At 48.0% G+C, this 21,504-nt stretch overlaps 1 protein-coding gene across 2 annotated transcripts; it reads right to left on the bottom strand.

Moving 5' to 3' along the window:
• Nucleotides 1–3,102: 3,102 nt before the first annotated feature.
• Nucleotides 3,103–19,642, bottom strand: cpm (carboxypeptidase M). Of its 2 annotated transcripts, XM_086201631.1 has the most exons (10): nt 19,532–19,642; nt 18,103–18,264; nt 16,407–16,504; nt 11,425–11,597; nt 10,124–10,223; nt 9,428–9,533; nt 7,701–7,871; nt 6,540–6,692; nt 6,270–6,418; nt 3,103–4,295 (listed from the first exon to the last, which is right to left on the bottom strand). In XM_086201631.1, exons 2-10 carry the CDS (start codon nt 18,260–18,262, stop codon nt 4,032–4,034), a joined length of 1,374 nt encoding a protein of 457 aa, XP_086057757.1. In that variant the 5' UTR covers nt 18,263–18,264; nt 19,532–19,642; the 3' UTR covers nt 3,103–4,031. The 2 variants fall into 2 exon arrangements, with proteins under 2 accessions (XP_086057757.1, XP_086057758.1); XM_086201632.1 differs by lacking the exons at nt 16,407–16,504; nt 18,103–18,264; nt 19,532–19,642 and adding an exon at nt 12,470–13,586.
• Nucleotides 19,643–21,504: the final 1,862 nt, after the last annotated feature.

The raw sequence follows: 21,504 nt of genomic DNA, 5'->3' as shown, positions 1-21,504 counted from the left end.
ACCTTTCAGGGAACACCTCATCTCTGTCACCACGGCACACGCGCTCAGTGAATGGCCCAACTCCACCATTTAGCAGCCCCGGTCGTCATCAGTAGGTGATGAGGGACACCTGGAGCCAGAGTCAGCCGGGGAAGAAGGGGCGGCACCTGGGAAAAGGAACGAGAGAGACAGACACCACCCACACGGCACGTAACACATTCCAGCTCACCTCAGCACCACAGTTGTCACTCGACACCGGTGTCAGAATGGGGAACAGTTGGTCCTCCGTCACATTAAACAGACGAGTAAGAGCAGTTCCATCTTGATTCATGTTCCACCACATAAGACACGCGTGTGCGTGAGTCAGGTCTTTACTGTTCTCACTAACGTTTCAACCGCTTGACTTATTCACTCACACTGGGAAATCAAACCCTCACGTGAGCGCGAGAGAGTCCATGGAAACAAATAAATTCACTTATATACATACATACATAAACATATGTACGCACATACATTCTTAGATCTCTCTACATAGATATATACATATATACACACATACATTTATACGTAGGTACATACATACATATATGATCTATCAGGCTCTTAGTTATGTCTCAACCATGGATCCCCACTGTCCCTTGAAAAATACAAGCGTCCCGTATGGAGAAACAAAAGTTGATGTCCATATTGAGCTGGAAAGGTTGTGTTTTTGTCCCGTGTCATTGTTATGATCAAACTTTAACAGAATTAACGCTTAAAAAACTTGGGGTAAACATATTCCAAGGCCCTCCTCGATGCTGCTGTGACAATGAGATAACGGCACACTCACACGTATGAGAAAAAAATATTCTCGCTTATCTCATTGGTTGCTCGCTGAGAAGATAGCAGGACACACACGATCTTAATGAAGCAGCCTGGGTGTAAGTATGTATACAAGTAAGTATGTATGTATGTATGTATGTATACAAGTATGTATGTATGTATGTATACAAGTATGTATGTATGTATGTATACAAGTATGTATGTATGTATGTATACAAGTATGTATGTATGTATGTATACAAGTATGTATGTATGTATGTATACAAGTATGTATGTATGTATGTATACAAGTATGTATGTATGTATGTATACAAGTATGTATGTATGTATGTATACAAGTATGTATGTATGTATGTATACAAGTATGTATGTATACAAGTATGTATGTATACAAGTATGTATGTATGTATGTATGTATACAAGTATGTATGTATGTATGTATGTATACAAGTATGTATGTATGTATGTATGTATACAAGTATGTATGTATGTATACAAGTATGTATGTATGTATGTATGTATACAAGTATGTATGTATGTATACAAGTATGTATGTATGTATGTATACAAGTATGTATGTATGTATGTATGTATACAAGTATGTATGTATGTATGTATGTATACAAGTATGTATGTGTGCGTGTATGCGTGCGTGTATGTATGAAAGAATGTCAATAGGTCTATGTAGGTATTTATATATTTCTGTGTGAATATATATGTATGTGTATAAGTATGAATGTAGAAATGCACATAAGTATATTTGTGTTCATGTGTTTAAATAAGCTTGTATAAATATATATTTTATTTGTATGACTGGTATATGTATGTAACTCGGTAAATATGTACAAATATATATATGACTATATGTATATATATAGACTATATGTGTATGTAAAGATGTATGTGTATATATATATATATAAAATATGCATGTTTGACTTTTTGTATGTATGTGTATTTATGTATAAATATATTTGTATAAATAAAAGATTTTTACATATTAACATATTAATATGAGTGAGTGTATGTACATGTATATATGAATAAATATAATGCAGGTTTATATATGTATGTGTTGCTTTTCCATGTGTATGTATTTGTTTGTGTATACTTACATCCATACTTACTGATATACATACATACCTATATACAAACATACATTCACGCCTATATATGAATATAACTATGTATTGCTGTGTGAATGTCTGTATGTAGGTGTGTACATTAATATATATGTCTTCAGTTGTGTATATAAATGTGTATAAATGCATTTATATTGAATACATACATATAAATACTGCACATATAAAAGACATTCATACATTGAATTTCTTTGAATCTGAATATATGTACGTATTTAGTTTATCATTGTGTGTATGTGTATCAATATGTATGTCTGTATGAATATGTTTGGTACTGTATGTATGTGTATAAATGTATGCATATATGTGTATGTATGTGTTCATGTATGTATTTAAATATCGGTGTATGTCTGTGTGTATGTTTGGATTAATTTATATATTTGTATGTATATGTGTATTTATATGTGTATATCTTTATATGAATATTTACATATTCATATATGTATGAATGTATATGTTTGTATGAATATATTCATGTACATTATGTTTATATACATATGTGTATCTGCATCAATGTGTATGTATATATATATACATATATGTGTGTGTATATATATACACACACATATATGTATATATACAGTATATATACACACACATTTATGTATATACATATATATGTGTGTGTGTGTGATAAACTGATACTCGGCAAAACCAAAGTTCTGCTTCATGTTTGCAGGTCAGGCAGCTGCTGTTGTGTGAGAGGAGGCGACGAAGGTGCTGGTCACCATCCGGCGTGAACCGCAATGCTGTAGAGCCGCTGACTCGTCATTCTGGTGTTTCTAATCCACGACTCATGGCACCAGGACGCAGACCTACTGGTCAGTTTACAGTATTTTGCTTCCATCATTTCTGTCTCATTCGATTTCTGATATTCATGCTAATTGGCGCATGTCAAACTAATGCCTCATTTGAATATTTCCACTAATAATTTCAGACGGCTTGTGAAACAAACCAGGGAGGATTCAAGAGGACATCAGTTTCAAGATTCACCTGAAGTTTCATTTTGTCTCAAATATGTTGCAATTAAAAAAACAACTATATTTAAAGGCCTCATCCTTGAAGCCATGAATCTCAATTTTAGTGACAAACATTCCAGTTTTATCCACATTCTGATTTATGATCACACATTTATAATGATTTCTTTTTATTTTCTGTCCAAAAACATCCCAAAATCAGATACTGCAGAGCTACATTATTTGTATTTTTCATTCAAACAGTAATGTAAAAGATATTCAAAAGCCCCAAAAATGATAGAAACTTTCAATTCAAAAAATGAGTGTTACTATATGTAATTTACCTGGGAAGTTTCTAATTACGCATTTATTTAAGTTACCAAGGTGCATTTGTTCTTTTTAAATTTCAGTTTCTTTAAATGAAGGCAAACTTTGTCTTCTAAACTGATCTGAGTCACAGTTGGAGTTGAAGGTTCAGACACTTCTGGTCTTTGTGGCTGTGCTGCTCTGCTGTGGCCACCAGGTGGCAGTAGAGAAGAGCTGTTGAGTAATGAAACGCTGCACTTGGAAGTGAACAAACAGAAGCTGCGTCCTCAGTCAGAAAAGCGTCAACTCGTGCAGCTAAAATTAGATTTGATTTACTTGCAAGCCCCCACTGCTCTTGAGTGTCCCGCAAGAGCGAGTGCACCTGCAGGCTAGGAGACAAACGTAGCTGAGGAGACATTAATCATGGCTTTGTTCCATAAAAGTGTCCATTAAATCAGCATGAACCAGGACCCTGAAGGAGCCAAATGGAATCGAGGAAGCGTTCTTTTCCTGCTGTGATGTGCTAACGTGTCTTCTGTGGAGAAGGTCACTGTCCCAGTGTCGTCTCAGAGACGCTTCACTCTGCCACCTCCTGCTCTGACGTGGCTTCAGTTCCACCGTCGTCCACCACCAAACTGGCGGCGAGGGACAAACTTCAGGTTTTCAAACATCTCAGGAGCATCTGGAGGTGTTTGGAGGTATTTTTCTTGCAGCGGTAGAGTTCAGCTTTTCCCTGGCGAGAAACGTCAGCAGGTCAGGTGCTGCTGTTGGAATCAAACCTGCGACCTTCTGCTGACTGGACGTCATCCGGACCAGCGCTCTTGCTTCAACCAATCAGGGATCTGAGTCCCAGTACCAGTCCGAGTCCCATCGTCAGCGATGAGGGTGCGGTGATGGTCCCTCCAGCCTCCAGGTGAAGAGTGTGGTTACAGGTAGGGGTGGAGTGGGCCGGGGTGGGGGAGACCGGGATGTTGCTGGTTGCCGTAGCGATGCGGCGTAGTAGGAAGTCATGTTTCAAGGCGGAGTTGTGATCAGGTCCGTACGGGACATTCAGGGTCTCCGTCAACACCTCATGACCAGGATACGTCACCTGTCACACAGAGAGCAGATCCATGTTTTGTTTTTCATCCTTTTCATGTCATGGTGATGACATCACATATGGCGTCATTTAAACCACCAACAAGTCACACACTCTTTAATGAACACATGAACCGACCAAACGACCACATTCACATCCGTCAGTGAACGCGCTATAAAACTGCTGGCAGAACATGGATGTCTGTTAGAGGCATGTTCTTGTTGGGCATTTGTGTTGTGTGTTCATGCTGCACGTTCATGCTGTGTGTTTATGTGGCACGTTCATGCTGCGTGTTCATGCTGCGTGTTCATGTTGCACGTTCATGCTGCGTGTTTATGTTGCACGTTCATGCTGCGTGTTTATGTGGCACGTTCATGCTGCGTGTTCATGCTGCGTGTTCATGTTGCACGTTCATGCTGTGTGTTTATGTTGCACGTTCATGCTGCGTGTTCATGCTGCGTGTTCATGCTGCACGTTCATGCTGTGTGTTTATGTGGCACGTTCATGCTGCGTGTTCATGCTGCGTGTTCATGTTGCACGTTCATGCTGTGTGTTTATGTTGCACGTTCATGCTGTGTGTTTATGTGGCACGTTCATGCTGCGTGTTCATGCTGCGTGTTTATGTTGCACGTTCATGCTGCGTGTTTATGTTGCACGTTCATGCTGCGTGTTTATGTTGCACGTTCATGCTGTGTGTTTATGTGGCACGTTCATGCTGCGTGTTCATGCTGCGTGTTTATGTTGCACGTTCATGCTGCGTGTTTATGTTGCATGTTCATGCTGCGTGTTTATGTTGCACGTTCATGCTGCGTGTTTATGTTGCACGTTCATGCTGCGTGTTTATGTTGCACGTTCATGCTGCGTGTTTATGTTGCACGTTTATGCTGTGTGTTTATGTTGCACGTTCATGCTGCGTGTTTATGCTGCATGTTCATGCTGCACGTTCATGCTGCGTGTTTATGTTGCACGTTCATGCTGCGTGTTTATGTTGCACGTTCATGCTGCGTGTTCATGCTGCACGTTCATGCTGCGTGTTTATGCTGCGTGTTCATGCTGCGTGTGGAGGAGAATGAGAGTTAAGTCTCATCGCGTTGACCTGTTCCGACGCTAAAACATGTCAGCCCACATGACAAAGACAGGAGTGATCTGGAAAAGCAAGAACACCACACATACACATGATACAGAGACGCCCATGTACAGACAGCCAAGGTCCCAGGTAAGAGGAATGGGGGACCTTTCCCGCCACAACGGTGAATGAAGGAATCAGAGGAGCGAGTCTCAGGTGCCAGATGGGGATCTCTTTATTCTCAGCGACGAACCCGGCCAGCAGTGCAGTCAGAGATGTCTTCCCACCGATACAGAATATGACGTACCTTTTTATACTGTATTCAGGCTGTGTGTGTGTGTGTGTGTGTGTGTGTGTGTTCATGTTGTGACGACCCTTCCCCACCACGAGGGTGAGTTGGGTTCTTTCCTGTGCTGTCTCTTTGTTGTGCTGCACCTGGGCCCAGTGAAGCATACAGCCTTTAAACCCGCCCCTTACGAGGCTCTCTCTCCCTCACTCGCACCTCAGGCCTACGCTGACACTTCATCCGTGTGGCTGCATCTACGCTCTGGCAGCTATGACATTGTCTTCAGAGTTTTTCATCTTTCTATTTTTTGTAAAATAAATGAAGCACTTCCCCAGAACTCCTGCGTTACTCTGTGTTTGTGGTTGCGGCCGAGGAGCCGGGTCGTAACAATGCGACGTGATGGACCAGAAAGGAATGGGACATTCCCCCAGTACTCTTATCTGGGACCTTGGCGTCTCTGTGTCATGTGAATGTGTACTTAACTCTCATTCTCCTACACATGTTCATGTTGCGTGTGTCGCTGAACTAACCCACCATCATCATATTTGATCATGGCAGCAAGAAAATGCAAGTCATGAGACTGTAATGATGAAGTTCTACCACCAGAGGTCCCTGCAGGTGAGTGTGTGATTACTGTGAAGCTGTAGTTTCCAGGCAGCAGCAGTCTGTAGTATTCTCCATGTTGGTCAGTTCTGAACGGGCACATATTGCTGCGACCTTTCACCTCCACCACTGCGTTCTGCACTGGCACTCCGGCACCGTCAAACACCTGACCTTTAACCCCTGAAAACAAACAGAGTCATATAGTGTCGGATGCCTTTCGAGTCTTGATTCTGGTTCAGTTTCAGGCAAGAAAGCAACATGTTGATCTTGCGGGCGTAAACGGAGACAGGCAGATACCGACCCAGGTGGACCTGCTGGATGAAGGCCAGCAGGGACTTCCTGTTGTCTGCCCACATGGCAGGAAGTTCTCTGGCTGGAGGAAATTTGCAGCAGGAGACCTCCAGGGTCAACTCCAAACACTGAGCCCACACGTAGTTGTAGTCCTGCATCCCGCCTGCAGACACATTTCCATGGTGAAGGTTAGGAATGAAAGCTGCCGTCAGATGTCGATGCAGCAGTGATGAACTTCAGCTGCTGGGCTCGCTCCGTCCCGGCGGCAGCCTCCTGAGCAGAGGCCCCACTAAGGCCAACTCAGCGCACCACCCTGACAGCCATCGTTAGCGGGCTGTTGAGGGAACAGGCGAGCCAGCGTCTGGCAACATGAGCACTCCAGCTACTCAGTGCTTCACACCCTCTCCAGCTGGGCAGCCCAGACGCCGAGGGTTGGTGGTCAGCAGGAGCGGAACTTCTCCCACTCTCATGCGCTTCACAATGCTGGGCATAAAAAGTCTCACAGGCCTGGAAAAGTCATGGACAACTATTAATAGCGAGAAACATCCCAACACGAGCCTGCCTCACTGACCTTTGACCACCAAAACCAGGTCATCCCTGAGTCCAAGTACACATTTGTGGCAAATTCACACAGCATTCCTGAGACACCACGGGAATGTCGGACCTGCATTCGGACGGACAACTTGAACACACGCCTCCAGTCAGTGGCTGTTGCCAGCGTGGAGGCGTGAAAATATGAATAATCTCTGTGGCCGGGGAGTCAAACTCCTTCCAGTGAGCTGCAGGAAGCGTTCTCGTGTTCTCTGGAGGATGTTCTTTCACTCTCAGCTGCACTTGTACACTCTGAAACTGGGACCTTGCCTCGAGGAAACATTCCCGGTTCATCCAGCTGGCTATAGGCGTGTGTGATGACTTCACATAATCCAGCCAGGCAGAAGGATGGCGGATGTGAGTGCAGCTGCAGCGGCGCATCATGAACTGATCTGGGGCAGCGCTCAGGTTCCTGCAGCAGGGAACCGGAGACTCGGATCCTCCTCCTGACTCACCTCTGTAGCTCTGCTGCTCAGATTACTGATGGCTCAGCTGTGCAGGGGTGCTGCGTGGAGGCTGCTGAGGTCAGAAACAGAGAGGTGTGTGTGTGTGTGTGTGGGGGGGGGGGTCTCGTGCTCACCTGACAGAGGGTACCACTGGTGGCCATTAGTGATGCCATCTAGGAACGGTCGGCTGTCACTGCAGCGGTTACCGTGGTGCATGTGGGCGTGGTTGTGGGAGTACACCTTAGCAAGGTGGATGAACACGTCATCATCAGGGCTGATGCTGGCCCCGCCCACCAGCTCGCTGCCTGGAGAAACAGGAACCAGATGAGAGTTGAGACGTGAGTATTCTCATTTGACTCTTATCTCCAATTCTGATCAGCGATGGCAAGATGGAGTCTGTCCCCACCGTCCGGCCGCGTTCCAGCTGGACTCAGGTTGGAATGCTACTTCAATGCTGCTGGAAGCCTGAATGCTACGGTTAGCAGTGCTATGCTAACGTTACCTATGGAGGAACTACACCAGGATCACATGACTTCAGGGTCACCATCACTCAGCTTCAGGCTTCTTGTGTTTCCCCTGATGACCTTTAATGACCTCCATGACCTCTGTAGGCTCCTCTAGACTCTTGTTAGCAACCCAGGTTTTTAAGACTCCACCACTCCAACATCCACCAGTCTGGTGTTTACTGGTGGATCTGATGTAGAACTGAACCTCCACCATCCACCAGTCTGGTGTTTACTGGTGGATCTGATGTAGACCTGAACCTCCACCATCCACCGGTCTGGTGTTTACTGGTGGATCTGATGTAGAACTGAACCAGTCTGGTGTTTACTGGTGGATCTGATGTAGACCTGAACCTCCACCATCCACCGGTCTGGTGTTTACTGGTGGATCTGATGTAGAACTGAACCTCCACCATCCACCGGTCTGGTGTTTACTGGTGGATCTGATGTAGAACTGAACCTCCACCATCCACCGGTCTGGTGTTTACTGGTGGATCTGACGTAGAACTGAACCTCCACCATCCACCGGTCTGGTGTTCACTGGTGGATCTGACGTAGAACTGAACCTCCACCATCCACCGGTCTGGTGTTTACTGGTGGATCTGACGTAGAACTGAACCTCCACCATCCACCGGTCTGGTGTTTACTGGTGGATCTGACGTAGAACTGAACCTCCAACATCCACCGGTCTGGTGTTTACTGGTGGATCTGATGTAGAACTGAACCTCCAACATCCACCGGTCTGGTGTTTACTGGTGGATCTGATGTAGAACTGAACCTCTAACATCCACCGGTCTGGTGTTTACTGGTGGATCTGACGTAGAACTGAACCTCCACCATCCACCGGTCTGGTGTTTACTGGTGGATCTGACGTAGAACTGAACCTCCACCATCCACCAGTCTGGTGTTTACTGGTGGATCTGATGTAGAACTGAACCTCCAACATCCACCGGTCTGGTGTTTACTGGTGGATCTGACGTAGAACTGAACCTCCACCATCCACCGGTCTGGTGTTTACTGGTGGATCTGATGTAGAACTGAACCTCCAACATCCACCGGTCTGGTGTTTACTGGTGGATCTGACGTAGAACTGAACCTCCACCATCCACCGGTCTGGTGTTTACTGGTGGATCTGATGTAGAACTGAACCTCCACCATCCACCAGTCTGGTGTTTACTGGTGGATCTTACTGGTTGTGCAGCTGAAAACCCAACTGAGTCTGATGACAGCAGCGTGAAGTTGTTGACTGATTGGTGTAACAGGATCTAGTCAGAGCCCCCCCCCCCCCCCACACACACACACATTAAAACGTCCTGGTTTTTGTAGGCCGCCTACTTCTGTCCTGCTTGAGTGTTTACCTCCATTGCTGTTGTCGTAAGGATAACTGGCCACCAGAGCTCCGCCGTGAAGATTTGCTGACAGAACGAAACTCTCAGTCTTCAACCAGCCAATCACAGCTCTCACCTGAAACACATCACACAGCACCCAGCCACTCACAGACAAGACTTTCAACACAACGGGTTCTGAACCCTGTCTTTCCTGTCACATAGACGTTCATATTAAACAGCCAATCACGAGCAGTAACAGGGTCGACCGGTGGACTGGACTGTGATTTGATGGCAAAAAACGCATTAAAATAATGCTGAAGTAACGACATCATGATGCTGATTGGTGGAAAATGGGAAGTCATGCGTTGTAACAGCTTTTGTGACAGTAACTCTGAACACAAATGACCTCATCACAGGTGACCTGGAGTTGAGGCGTCTGTTGTGGACTATTTCCTGCTGCGGATGAATCCTGCTGAGTGCTGTTGGAGTGTTAACAGCAACAGGAAGCGTCTGAGAACTGTTAGCAGGTCAGGACTTGACTATGAGACGTGAACAGGACTTGGACTCGTGCTTTGACTCTCGTGAACAATCTTTGTTTGGTGCATGAACATTAAGGAGCTCTCTGACCAGCCGCAGGTCATTTCCTCCCGTCACGCGTGTCGTTACACTGACTCATGATGAGCATGTCTGACTGGTGCAACTCCAGTCTCAGGTCACATGACCCACCTCAGCTTCTCTCTCCTCCTCATCCAGCTGCTGTCGCTGTCGGCGACCGGCAAACGCATCAGGGAAGTTCCTGTTCAGATCGACGCCGTTCCGGTTGAATCTGGTGACAGAAACATCCGTGTTACTGCGAACACGTCACGTCATCCATGTTTAACTGATCTCATGACCTCATCGTGGACGTGAGATGATTAGTTTTACTCCCATTCTCTTGTTCCAGTTTAATTTGACTGGAAATTAGAAATCTCTTGCCTCAGTTCATCTCTCAGTCCGGCTGACTGATGGACTGAGTCGCATTTTGGTATGAAACCAATAAGGAGTGTCGGTCCAGCAGCAGCTGCCTCAGAGACCGCACTTCCCACGATCCTCCTGACTGCCCCAGGAAGTCAGCACGTCCGTATGTATTTATTTATGGAGCTGCTCTGGAGACTTTATCATCGTCTCAATGCAGCAAAAACAAACGTACTCACTGGGAGACAAGAAATTCATCACTCTTAAGTGTTGCAATGGTGTGAGAGCTTCTATCCCAGCGAGGCCTTGATCACATGACCTGAGGACACAATGAAGCGCTTGTTTGTTTCCACCTCAGGACTGTGGAGTTTCAGCCCCAGGAACACTTAAAGGTTTGCACCAGCTGAAATGGATGTGTGTGTGTGTGTGTGTGGGGGGGGGGGGGGGGGGGGGAGGAGGGCATTTGAGGGAGTGAGTGCTAACATTAGCTGTTAGCTAGCGTTAGCTAACGGATGATGAAATGTGCTGATTTGCTCTCGATTTGTTTCTATTCATTGCTTTTTCAGTTGAAGGTCAATTGACAAAGAAAGACGTTATAATAAATTGTCAGCTTCTCTGGATTTAATCCAGTTCTAATCCAGCATCCAGATACAGAGGTTCCTGCTCCCATAGAACCAACAAGAACTCACTGCCTTTATCTGTTAGTAGTGCAGCTACACACACACACACACACACACACACACACACACACACACACACACACACACACACTAGAAGAAGTCAAAACAATAAAATACCTTGAGCTTTTTACTATGATCGTATTCATGTGTTTGCCATGATGCACATCTACTGTGTGTGAGTGTGTGTGTGTGTGTGTGTGGGGGGGGGGGTGTGGCTGTGTTTTGGGCGTCGGAGCGTTGCCTAGTTTAGCCTACACACAACAATTATGCCAGTTATGAATGTTTGAGTGTGTGTGTCATCTGAGGCCTTGAAAGTCTTGTTTTGACAAGAGCGTGAAACTGTGTGTGTGTGTGTGTGTGTGTGTGTGTGTGTGTGTGTGTGTGTGTGTGTACCTGCCCTGGCTGTACTGGCAGTGTGTGTCTGCATCATCAAACCCATCAGGGTTCATGGTGGGCAGGATGTGGATGCGGGTGCTGTTCAGTAACTGCGTGCTCCACGTGTGGTTTTTGCGGTAGCCGCTCACCAGGTTGTCAATCAGCTGTAGCAGCAGCACGCGGCCCAGAACCTGCGCGCGCACACACACACACACACACACACACACACACACACACACCAGTATGTTGTCATTTCAGCTTGTTTAGTTGTGAATCTCAACTCAATATTGTGTGGTTAAATATGAAAAAGTAGAGTATAGATTCGGCAGCCCGGTGGAGCAGTGGTCCTCACTGTGGCCCCCATCAAGAAGGTTGTGGGTGGAGCAGTGGTCCTCACTGTGGCCCCCATCAAGAAGGTTGTGGGTGGAGCAGTGGTCCTCACTGTGGCCCCCATCAAGAAGGTTGTGGGTGGAGCAGTGGTCCTCACTGTGGCCCCCCAGCAAGAAGGTTGTGGGTGGAGCCCCGGCTGCAGCACGGGGTCTTTCTGGGTGAGTCTCCATGTTCTCCCTGTTCCTGCTGGGTTCTCTCTGGTACTCCAGCTTCCTCCACAGTCCAAAGACATCAAGAGGGACCAGGTTAATCCAGACTCTAAATTGACCGTAGGCGTGGCTGGGAGAGCCAATGGTTGTCTGTCTCTATGTGTTGGCCCTGCCATGGACTGGTGACCTGTCAAGGGTGAAGGCTGCTGGGATAGGCTCCACCCCCACCACCCTCAACAGGAGAAGAGGGAGAACATGGAGGGATGGATGATGGATGGAGGGATGGAGGGAGGGATGATGGATGGATGATGGATGGAGGGATGAAGGGATGGATGATGGAGGGAGGGATGATGGATGGAGGGATGATGGATGGAGGGATGATGGATGGATGATGGATGGATGATGGAGTATAGACTCTTACTTTTAGACTTCTTTCAGTTGAAAGAAGTCTACATTTATCAGGGGAAAAAAAACTCAGATTGTGTATCTGATGTGATTTTTACAGAAATAAATTCTTGAACTACCATGTTAAAGTCCTTCTGGTGCCTCCTGCTCCTTCCCTGTCCAGTGAAGCAAGATGTCTCTGAAGGTTGATTCCTCAGTGTTGGAGGTGTCAGGTTCTTACTACCTTTATTATTTATTTAATCGCGAAACCAGGACTCAAGTTAGCGGTGCTGAGGGTGCACCAACCTCTGAGGTCTGTGGTTCACACCAGCTGAAAGGGATCTTCACCCTGACAGGTCGATTGTGTTCTCCAAGTTCTCACTAGCAGGAGTCTTGAGCTCACCAAGATGTTGTTCCCTCCTGCATCACTTCTTAGTGACTCCAGAATGCAGGAAGAGTCAGCCAGGTATCTTTAGCTTGAAGCTAACAGAGACTAACAGCAGCTGAACTGTCCAGAAACGTCTGTTCACCAACTCTCCAGGTGGTCTTGCAGAATCCACACGCGGGGGATTATAGTGGACGTCTAATATCAGGAGTTATTGTTACAGACACTCAGACTGACCCTGTACAGATAGACCTGGTTCAGATAGGTTTAGACCTGGTCCAGATAGGCTTAGACCTGGTCCAGGTAGGTTTAGACTCGGTCCAGACAGGTTTAGACTCGGTCCAGGCAGGTTTAGACTCGGTCCAGACAGGTTTAGACTCAGTCCAGACAGGTTTAGACTCGGTCCAGACAGGTTTAGACCCGGTCTCGGTTCTTTCACTAAAGCCTTCAAGTCCATGTGACATAGCAGCTTCTGCGTCTCAGTGCCACGCCTGCATCTTCCTGATGAAAAGAGCAGGGAGGAAGTGATGCCGTGAGTCAGTGAAGACTTTAAACTGAATCCAGGCACAAGTCGACGCTGTTCATCGAAAGCTGAGCGAGAACGAAAAAACCCTGGATGAATGAATCAGTGGGAGCCTCGGGAGGGAGAACGAGAGAAGGGTGGGAAGGGTGTGTTAACGTGTGTGTGCCGCCTCCAGACACACATGTCAGGACTAGCTCGCCCCCGGGCCATCATTGTTTCACTCCAACGCTCGTCTCAGTCTGCTCCACAGCTCACGCTCCTGCACTCGTTACACAGGCGGCGACTCTGATGCTGACGACTGACTCAGCCTGAAACCAGCAGCCTCAACTTCTTCAAACTCCATGATTCTGTCATGAGGAAGCTGCGAGATGAAACACAGTCGGACATCTTCTCAGATGTTTTGGCTCCTCAGAACGTGTCAGCTGATTAGCAGCGAGGCAGGAAACTGAACTGATTAGTTAAGAACGGCAGAGAAGCTCAGTCATCAGATTGTAGCAAAGATCTCAACTTCCTGCCACTCAGCTGGACGCCCGCTGGTTAATGTGTTAGAAACGTCGAGGGCGACAGACGAAGGACCTCAGGGTTCAACGGAAGAGTGTGGTTTCCCTTCAGCTCTCACTAAGATGTTTTCCTCTCCTGTGTGACTTCTTCGTGACTCCAGAATGCAGCGAGAGCCAGCCACGTACATTCAGCTAGCAGCTACTAGCCACTGATGGCTAACAGCAGCTAAACTGTCTCTCCATCTTCCTGACAGGCTACTTCAGTGATGATGACGACAAATGTCCTGCTCGTCTACGCTGGTTAGTCGCCACTCTTTGAGTTTGTAGTTACAAGCCTTTCAGCCACGCTTGCCAGCTAGCGCAAACTAACCGCGTACGGCTGATTTAACCTTTGCTGCCACACCAGAGCAGGTCTGACTTGATGGTGGGGATAAGGCAGCACCAGAGGCGGCGGATGGTGGAGAAGTGTCGCACGCCATCAGGCTGTCACGTGCATCTTAAGGTCATGTAGGCAGCTTGTGCTTCAGGCTGCCACTTCCTGGTTACTGAGTGACAGGAGGACTCGGCATCTGAACACAACTAGTTGGCATGTAAGCAGATGCCGAGTCCTCCTGTCACTCAGTAACCAGGAAGTGGCAGGAGTTCCGACCTGCTTAACATTAGCAAAGCTTTCAGGGAGGGGAAATTTCACACAAACTATTTGTCCCATTTCACTCCTTCAAGTTTGTCCACTCCAACAAGGAAGGAAAGAGAAATTTGTTCCTGAGGTTTGAACATTTTCATATCAAACACGGAACCTCCATCGTCCCCGGAGACGGACAAGAAGATAGAGACCTCCTCCAGGGAGCTGAGACCCAGGCTAGTTAGCTTAGCACAATGACTGGTAGTGGGTGGGAAGTGTTAGCGTAGCCCCGTCTCTGCCTGCATTAATATCAGGAGGGTTGTGTGTAACCATGGTGATGAACAAGAGTTTTTATCAATGAATGACTGAAGGTTTTTAAAGATGGAAGGTTTTCTCTCCTGAACCGAGTTTAGATCCCCAGACTTTCATTGCTATAAATAAATGCTGTTTGTGTTCGTTCCTCTCACAGGAATCAGGCTCCTCCCACACAAGCCGATATTTGCGTTGGAGAACTTCTCACATTAACACACCAGACGCTGAGCTCTAAACGACACCTTTCCATGTCCACAGAGGGAACGTTCCTGCTGTTAGAACGTCCGTGTGCGCGTGCGCGTGTGCCTGAGAGCCCTCAGTGAAAAGGTCTTTTTCTTGATGTTTCCTCTGAACGGACACACTCCACTGACTCTGTTTGCTGACTCTGTGTGTGTGTGTGTTCCCAAGCATGACTTGTCTATTTAAGGGCATTTTCACACATGCAGTGTGATTAGCCGTAGACGCCATGGTAACCAGCCGTAGACGCCATGGCAACCAGATGCTGCTCTCTGGTCACTCAATCGTCCTCCATGTTCTTTCACAAATCTTCTCTCTCTTCTTCACCCACATTTACTTTCTTCAAAACGTGATCAACTTTATTTGCGTTTATGTGGATTTTTCTCTCGTTCAATGGGTTTTCTTAAGTCAAAACAGCTCATTTGCACACAACTCCCACTGACTGAGCTCTAAATGACAGGTGGCAGACGGCACTGGAACAAATCTCTTCGCTGACTTTCAGCAGTGATTTTCCTGACGTTCATCCTGACTGAGCACGGCGGAGCAGCGCGGCTGCCGCTGTGAGGGAAGCGTCTTCTCAGAGACAAAATACTGGCCTTCATGGTGCCCAGCAGGAGGTGGGATGCCGGCAGGCTGCTTCCTCAGAGTAGTGACGGGAACCGCTGATCTTTTCAGTGAACTGAATCATTAAAATCAGCTCATTAAAAAGATTCGCTCACTGAATCGTTCAGCGGTGGACCGTAACAGGGAACTCCCACTCGCTGACCTGAGCCGAGCGTTTAGCTGTGTAGATGGAGCGCTCCTATTAACCCTCTCACCACCGCTGCTTCTGAGTTCTCTCTTTTCTCAAGACCTCTAGAACGTTGTCCACTGTCATTAAGAACTAACGGAACGCATCAGAAGGAGAACCTCAGGAGAACCGGGCCTATGTCTGCTGGAGGGCCCGATAAACATGGCTCATCTAATCTACTGCTTCTTTAATCCAGGACGTTTTAGGCCCATTACGCCTGGACATCACACGCAGAAGGTAACGAAATAAATGATTCCATACATACATCAAATAATAAATGATTACATATGCAAATATTGATGGAATCATCATACATCTCTGCTCAAACTATGAAGAAACACGCATTCACACACGTTTAAAGAACAACTAGAAGGAACACTGGTTATCAATGATGAATCTGTGAATTCTGCTGCCAGTGACAGTTTATTCTGATCTCATTAAATGTTCATTACTGTTTGTCACTGAGTCGGTCTATTGTCTGTTTTCAGCACACACACACACACACACACACACACACACACACACACACACACACACACACACACACCCTGTTGTCAGAACACAAAGGCATGCATCATGGAGTGTGTTTGACTCTGAATGGCTTTTGTTGATCTCTTTAGTCCTCTTTAGTCTGACTTCCTGTCATCAGGGCAGGAGCGTGTGTGTGTGTGTGTGTGTGTGTGTGTGTGTGTGTGTGTGTTCACTCACCTCATTTCCATGCATGTTGGCCACAAATTTGAACTCGGGGATGCCGACGGTGTGACGGCGAGGGCTGGAACCCAGAGCCAGCACCCACAGCTGCAGACCTGACAGACACAGAGAACCTGCTCAGGGAGGCAGCGGCGTCCACTCACCTGCGTCAGAGTGACGTGCTGCAGTGCTGCCGCAACAGCCTGTTAGCACAACAGGTGAGTCGCCACCAGGAGTTCCGACCTGCTTAACATTAGCAAAGCTTTCAGGGAGGGGAAATTTCACACAAACTATTTGTCCCATTTCACTCCTTCAAGTTTGTCCACTCCAACAAGGAAGGAAAGAGAAATTTGTTCCTGAGGTTTGAACATTTTCATATCAAACACGGAACCTCCATCGTCCCCGGAGACGGACAAGAAGATAGAGACCTCCTCCAGGGAGCTGAGACCCAGGCTAGTTAGCTTAGCACAATGACTGGTAGTGGGTGGGAAGTGTTAGCGTAGCCCCGTCTCTGCCTGCATAAATATCAGGAGGGTTGTGTGTAACCTTGGTGATGAACACCAGTTTAACATGAGGAGACGTTGTAGTGGTAGAATCAGACACGTAGCTGGAACTACTTTCCTGACTGGGCGCAGTGATTTGACGCAGCACCTCCAAAGCTCCATTGGAACTTGGGTCAACAGAACCAAAGGTTTGTTGAGGACTAGAAGAGGAGGAGGAGGATTCCTGCTGGACACACCAGCATCCTGGACCTGAGCTAGCTGATGCTAACACTTCCACCCACTACCAGCCATTGGGCTAAGCTAACTAGCGTGGACCTGAGCTAGCTGATGCTAACACTTCCCACCCACCACCAGCCATTGGTTTAAGCTAACTAGCCTGGACCTGAGCTAGCTGATGCTAACACTTCCCACCCACCACCAGTCATTGGGCTAAGCTAACTAGCCTGGACCTGAGCTAGCTGATGCTAACACTTCCCACCCACCACCAGTCATTGGGCTAAGATAACTAGCCTGGACCTGAGCTAGCTGATGCTAACACTTCCCACCCACCACCAGTCATTGGGCTAAGATAACTAGCCTGGGTCACTGCTGGATTGTTGGGTACGGTTCACTAAAAAAGGCCATCTAGGGACACACACGACTGCTGCAGTACCAGATTTAGGGCTTAACAGCCTTATAACACACACACACACACACACACACACACAGCAATAAATTGTAGCGTCAAAGAGTCACCATGGTCACATAATGGAAGAACATGAGACTTCCTCCGCCCAAACACACACACACACACACACACACACACACACACACACACACACACACACGAGCTGGATGGCAGCCAGCTGGTCACCTGGATTATCTCAGATTAGCTGTGTGTGTGTGTGTGATTGGCCAGATTAGGGTGTCCCAGATTAAATAAACCCCAGTTTACAGTTCTGTTAAACGATCACACAAACCCACAAAACGCACACTCGGAGTCACGGTTGCTATAGTGACGACACCTGAGACCTTATCTGTGTGTCTGGATGTAAAAGAACCCGTGTCACGTCCAGGAGGCCTCACCTGTCCAGCCATGACGCTGACACGCACTTCGACATGCTTCCAGTACTGTACTGGAGTAAAGAAATACTTCGTTACTTCGCACCAGGCCAGAAGTTCCCCCGCGACCCACAGCAAAGGTGCATTAGTCGCCTGGCAGGTGTGTTTACCTGCGACGGAGCGGCCGATGCTGTACAGGTGTGTGATGTCAGGGTTGGAGGCCGCGATCTGGCGGAGGTACTCCTCAATCTCACGGTTGCTGTGGTAACGGAACTCCAGCATCATAGCGGGGTTGAGGAAGACGAGGAGGAGGAGGACGAGTGATGACATCGCTGTGGGACAACAATGACATCAGTAAATCAGGGTCACATGTTCAAAGTGACACAAGAAGTTAGACCTCAAATTAACGAAGCTGAGGGAACCTTGACGTTAGAGCGTTTATTGATAGCACAGCTGACGCTCGCGGCGCCGGCCAGGTGTGTGTCTGACTAAAAGTTTCCAAATATGTAAGGCAACACAGGCCCCCCCCCCCCCCCCCCCGCTGAGGTCCAAGGGAGCGAAAACAAGCCTCCCTATCAGAGGCCAAAGACGAGAGCACCGCCATCGTCCAGCTGCTGAAGACAGGAGTTTCTGAGCTGACAAGTCCGGTGTGTGAGTGTGTGTGTGTGTGTCCAACCAGTTCTCAAGTGAGCTCACCAACAGGTTACTGACTTGAGACCAGCACTCCGTGTCGGGGTTGTTGAGCACGTGTCAGTTTCAGGCTTCTGTTGTGAGTTCATTTCACTTCATTCACGCGTTCACGTCACTTTCACGCTGTCGCGGCGGCGGCTGACACACGAGGCACTACTCAGCTCAGCAGGAGCCAGTAGGGGTCAGAGTGCACTGGGTCTGGAGGGGTCAGGAGGTCCTGCAGCCACTAGGTAAAGGGGGTCCACAATGAACTGGGGTGCACCCGGAGACTTGAACCATCAATACAGTGTTTGACAGAACTGTTAATAATAATAAAACTATTATTGTTGTTAATTATAATAATAATTAATATTATTAACAACAACAGAACTGTGAGGGGTTCTAGGGCGGGGCCAACAAGGACCCTGCTGAGTGAATTACTATCAAACTACTATAATACTAATAATACTCATACTAACATATAAAATACTACAATACTTGATACAGGTATGTTGGTCTTTGTGAGCTTTGACTACAGACTGAACATGGCACTCTGTCTCTGACCTGGTCCTGGTCCAATGGCCCCCAGTAGAACTGAACTCCTGACCCCCCTCCCAGAGTTTCCATTTGTTCCTCAACTCTGCTTCCTCCAGCGTTCCACCGTGAATCCACCAGAACAAACTGATCCCAGATCAAACGGGATCGAACCTCCTCGTGGAGAAAATCAATAACAACGATGACATCATGACGGACCGGAGGCGACCTGAAGGGTCCAGGACTGAAGGACTCGGGGACCTGCGGGACCTGCCGGTGGAGGACTCTGAGGGGCCCGAAGACCGGTTCAAGAGGACCTGTCAATCACTCTCCTGCTTCAACTCTCGGGCGCGATGACCGGGAACGTTCGTTCCTGATGACGCGGGCTCGTCTTACCTGCCGCCGCCGGGTCCGTCGCTGAGTTCACGGTGCGCCGCCGCCTGAGGGACACGGTGGGTATGAGAGCGTTACTGATTCACCAGCGAGTCAGCCGGGAGGGGCGGGGCTTAGCAGAGAGTTGGCCGCGAACCACGCAGATTCACCAAGTTCATGAATGAAAGAGGAGGGACAGGAGAGAGAGACGGGACAGAGAGAGACAGGGGAGAGAGAGAGACGGGACAGAGAGAGACAGGAGAGAGAGATGGGACAGAGGGAGACAGAGAGAGAGAGAGAGGAGAGACAGGAGAGAATGAGCAAGACAGAGAAGGAGAGAGAGGAGGGAGGGCAAAAGAGGAGAGAACCCTTCAAATAAAATATAAACATGAGAAGAAGAAGCGTCAATTATCTTTAATGGAGACAGGTGATCTTTCGATATCGATCAGAAGTGAACACGAACACTCGTAAGAGGACAAAACTCCAGATCGGGAGTCCTAATTTAGCACCGAGCCTTCATCACGACGAGGCTGCTGATAAATGAGAGCGACCAGGAGGAGGCGCTCAAAACCTGGCAAATTGGGAAGAAAACAACATGAAGGTGGAGAGTTTCACATAAAACGGTCCTAATTATGAGTCGGACTCCGAACAACGAGCTGAACTCGGAGCAGTGACGAGTGCCCGGCAGGTCAAAGACGCGGTGGGCGGCCATGCTGTTGACCCCACGCTCACCTGCTGGCCTCGCTCCTGCTGTGGACCAGAACCACGTTAAGCTGGCGAGTTAACAACAGCCGGGTGGAAAAGTTCAAACACTGGAGGGTGGAACGCCTCACCTGGGACGTGAGCACAACCTGACAGCGACAGCCAGTTGGAGCTGTGGTCATTTGGCGCCACCTGCTGGCTGAACCTGTCCACGACACCATCAGACCCCACTGGTGGACGCAGGCTTTAATCTTGACTGAGGCGATGTGATCCCATGGCTGCGGACTGAGCTGAGAACCGTTCTGAAGGATTCAGGAGTTTAATGAGCTGTGGGGGTTCTGAGGCAGAGTTTAGGTCCTTGTGACCTTGGGGAAGTTCTCTAAAGTTCTCCTGTCGTCCTCCCTGTAGGTGAGAACGTGTCTGAAGACGATGTGGGCATCGAGGTTGCGAGCTGGCAGGAGTTCTTGGAGTGTCTGAGGGAGGAAGGAGTCACTGAATGCATTCTTGCAGATGTGTTAGTCCTTGAAAATGCAGCAGGGTCCTTGAAGAGGTCATGGGGTCAACGTGGGTCCTTGAAGAGGTCATGGGGTCCACGTGGGTGTGTGGGTCCTGGAAGAGGTCATCGGGTCCACGTGGGTGTGAGGTCATTGAAGCAGTTCCTGGGAGTCCAAGGAGCTTTGGTGATGACTGCAATGCTAATCAAGCTAAGCTAATCACTTCAAATCAGTCCAACACCGTCCTGACGGTTTGTGGCGTTTCCTGATTCTCTCCCTCCAGCGGCTCCACGTAGCTCCGCCCCAGGAGCAGCCTTCTGCTGAGTCAGCTCCCACTCATCCTGGCGGAGCCAGGCTGGGGGGGGCTTTCACCCCAGATCTGGTATGCTGAGGTAATAATGTCAAAGTAATTGAGGCTCGGGGGAGCCAGCGGCTGACGGACAGCTCATTTAAACAGACACAGCTGAGGAGAAGGGGGGCGAGGCTCCGAAACAGGAAGTTAATGAAGCCGGAGGGATGAGTGGCAGGAACACCCTCACTGATAGACTCGTCTCTGCCTGGCTAATGAAACCTCATTTGGTGAAACATGGCGACGATCCACGTTCATTTGTTTTCTCTGAATTCAAAGAGAAGCCTTGAGAACCCCGAAAACAAACAGCCGCTTTTCAGCGTTTCGTTCTGCTCGCAGACGGATTCAAGTGGATGAGACGCCAGGGACCAGCGTCCCCAAGCAAGACGGCAAGCACCTGAGGACGCCGTAGCGGCCCTGTGGCGGGGGTAGGGGTCCCCGAGGAGGAGATC

The sequence above is a fragment of the Aulostomus chinensis genome, chromosome 4, assembly GCF_037954235.1.
Source record: "Aulostomus chinensis isolate RoL2024-O1b breed Wild chromosome 4, RoL_Achi_v1.0, whole genome shotgun sequence".
Lineage (NCBI taxonomy): Eukaryota > Metazoa > Chordata > Actinopteri > Syngnathiformes > Aulostomidae > Aulostomus > Aulostomus chinensis.
The sequence above is the reverse complement of the archived record's forward strand: the minus strand, read 5'-3'. Positions and strand labels throughout refer to the sequence as shown.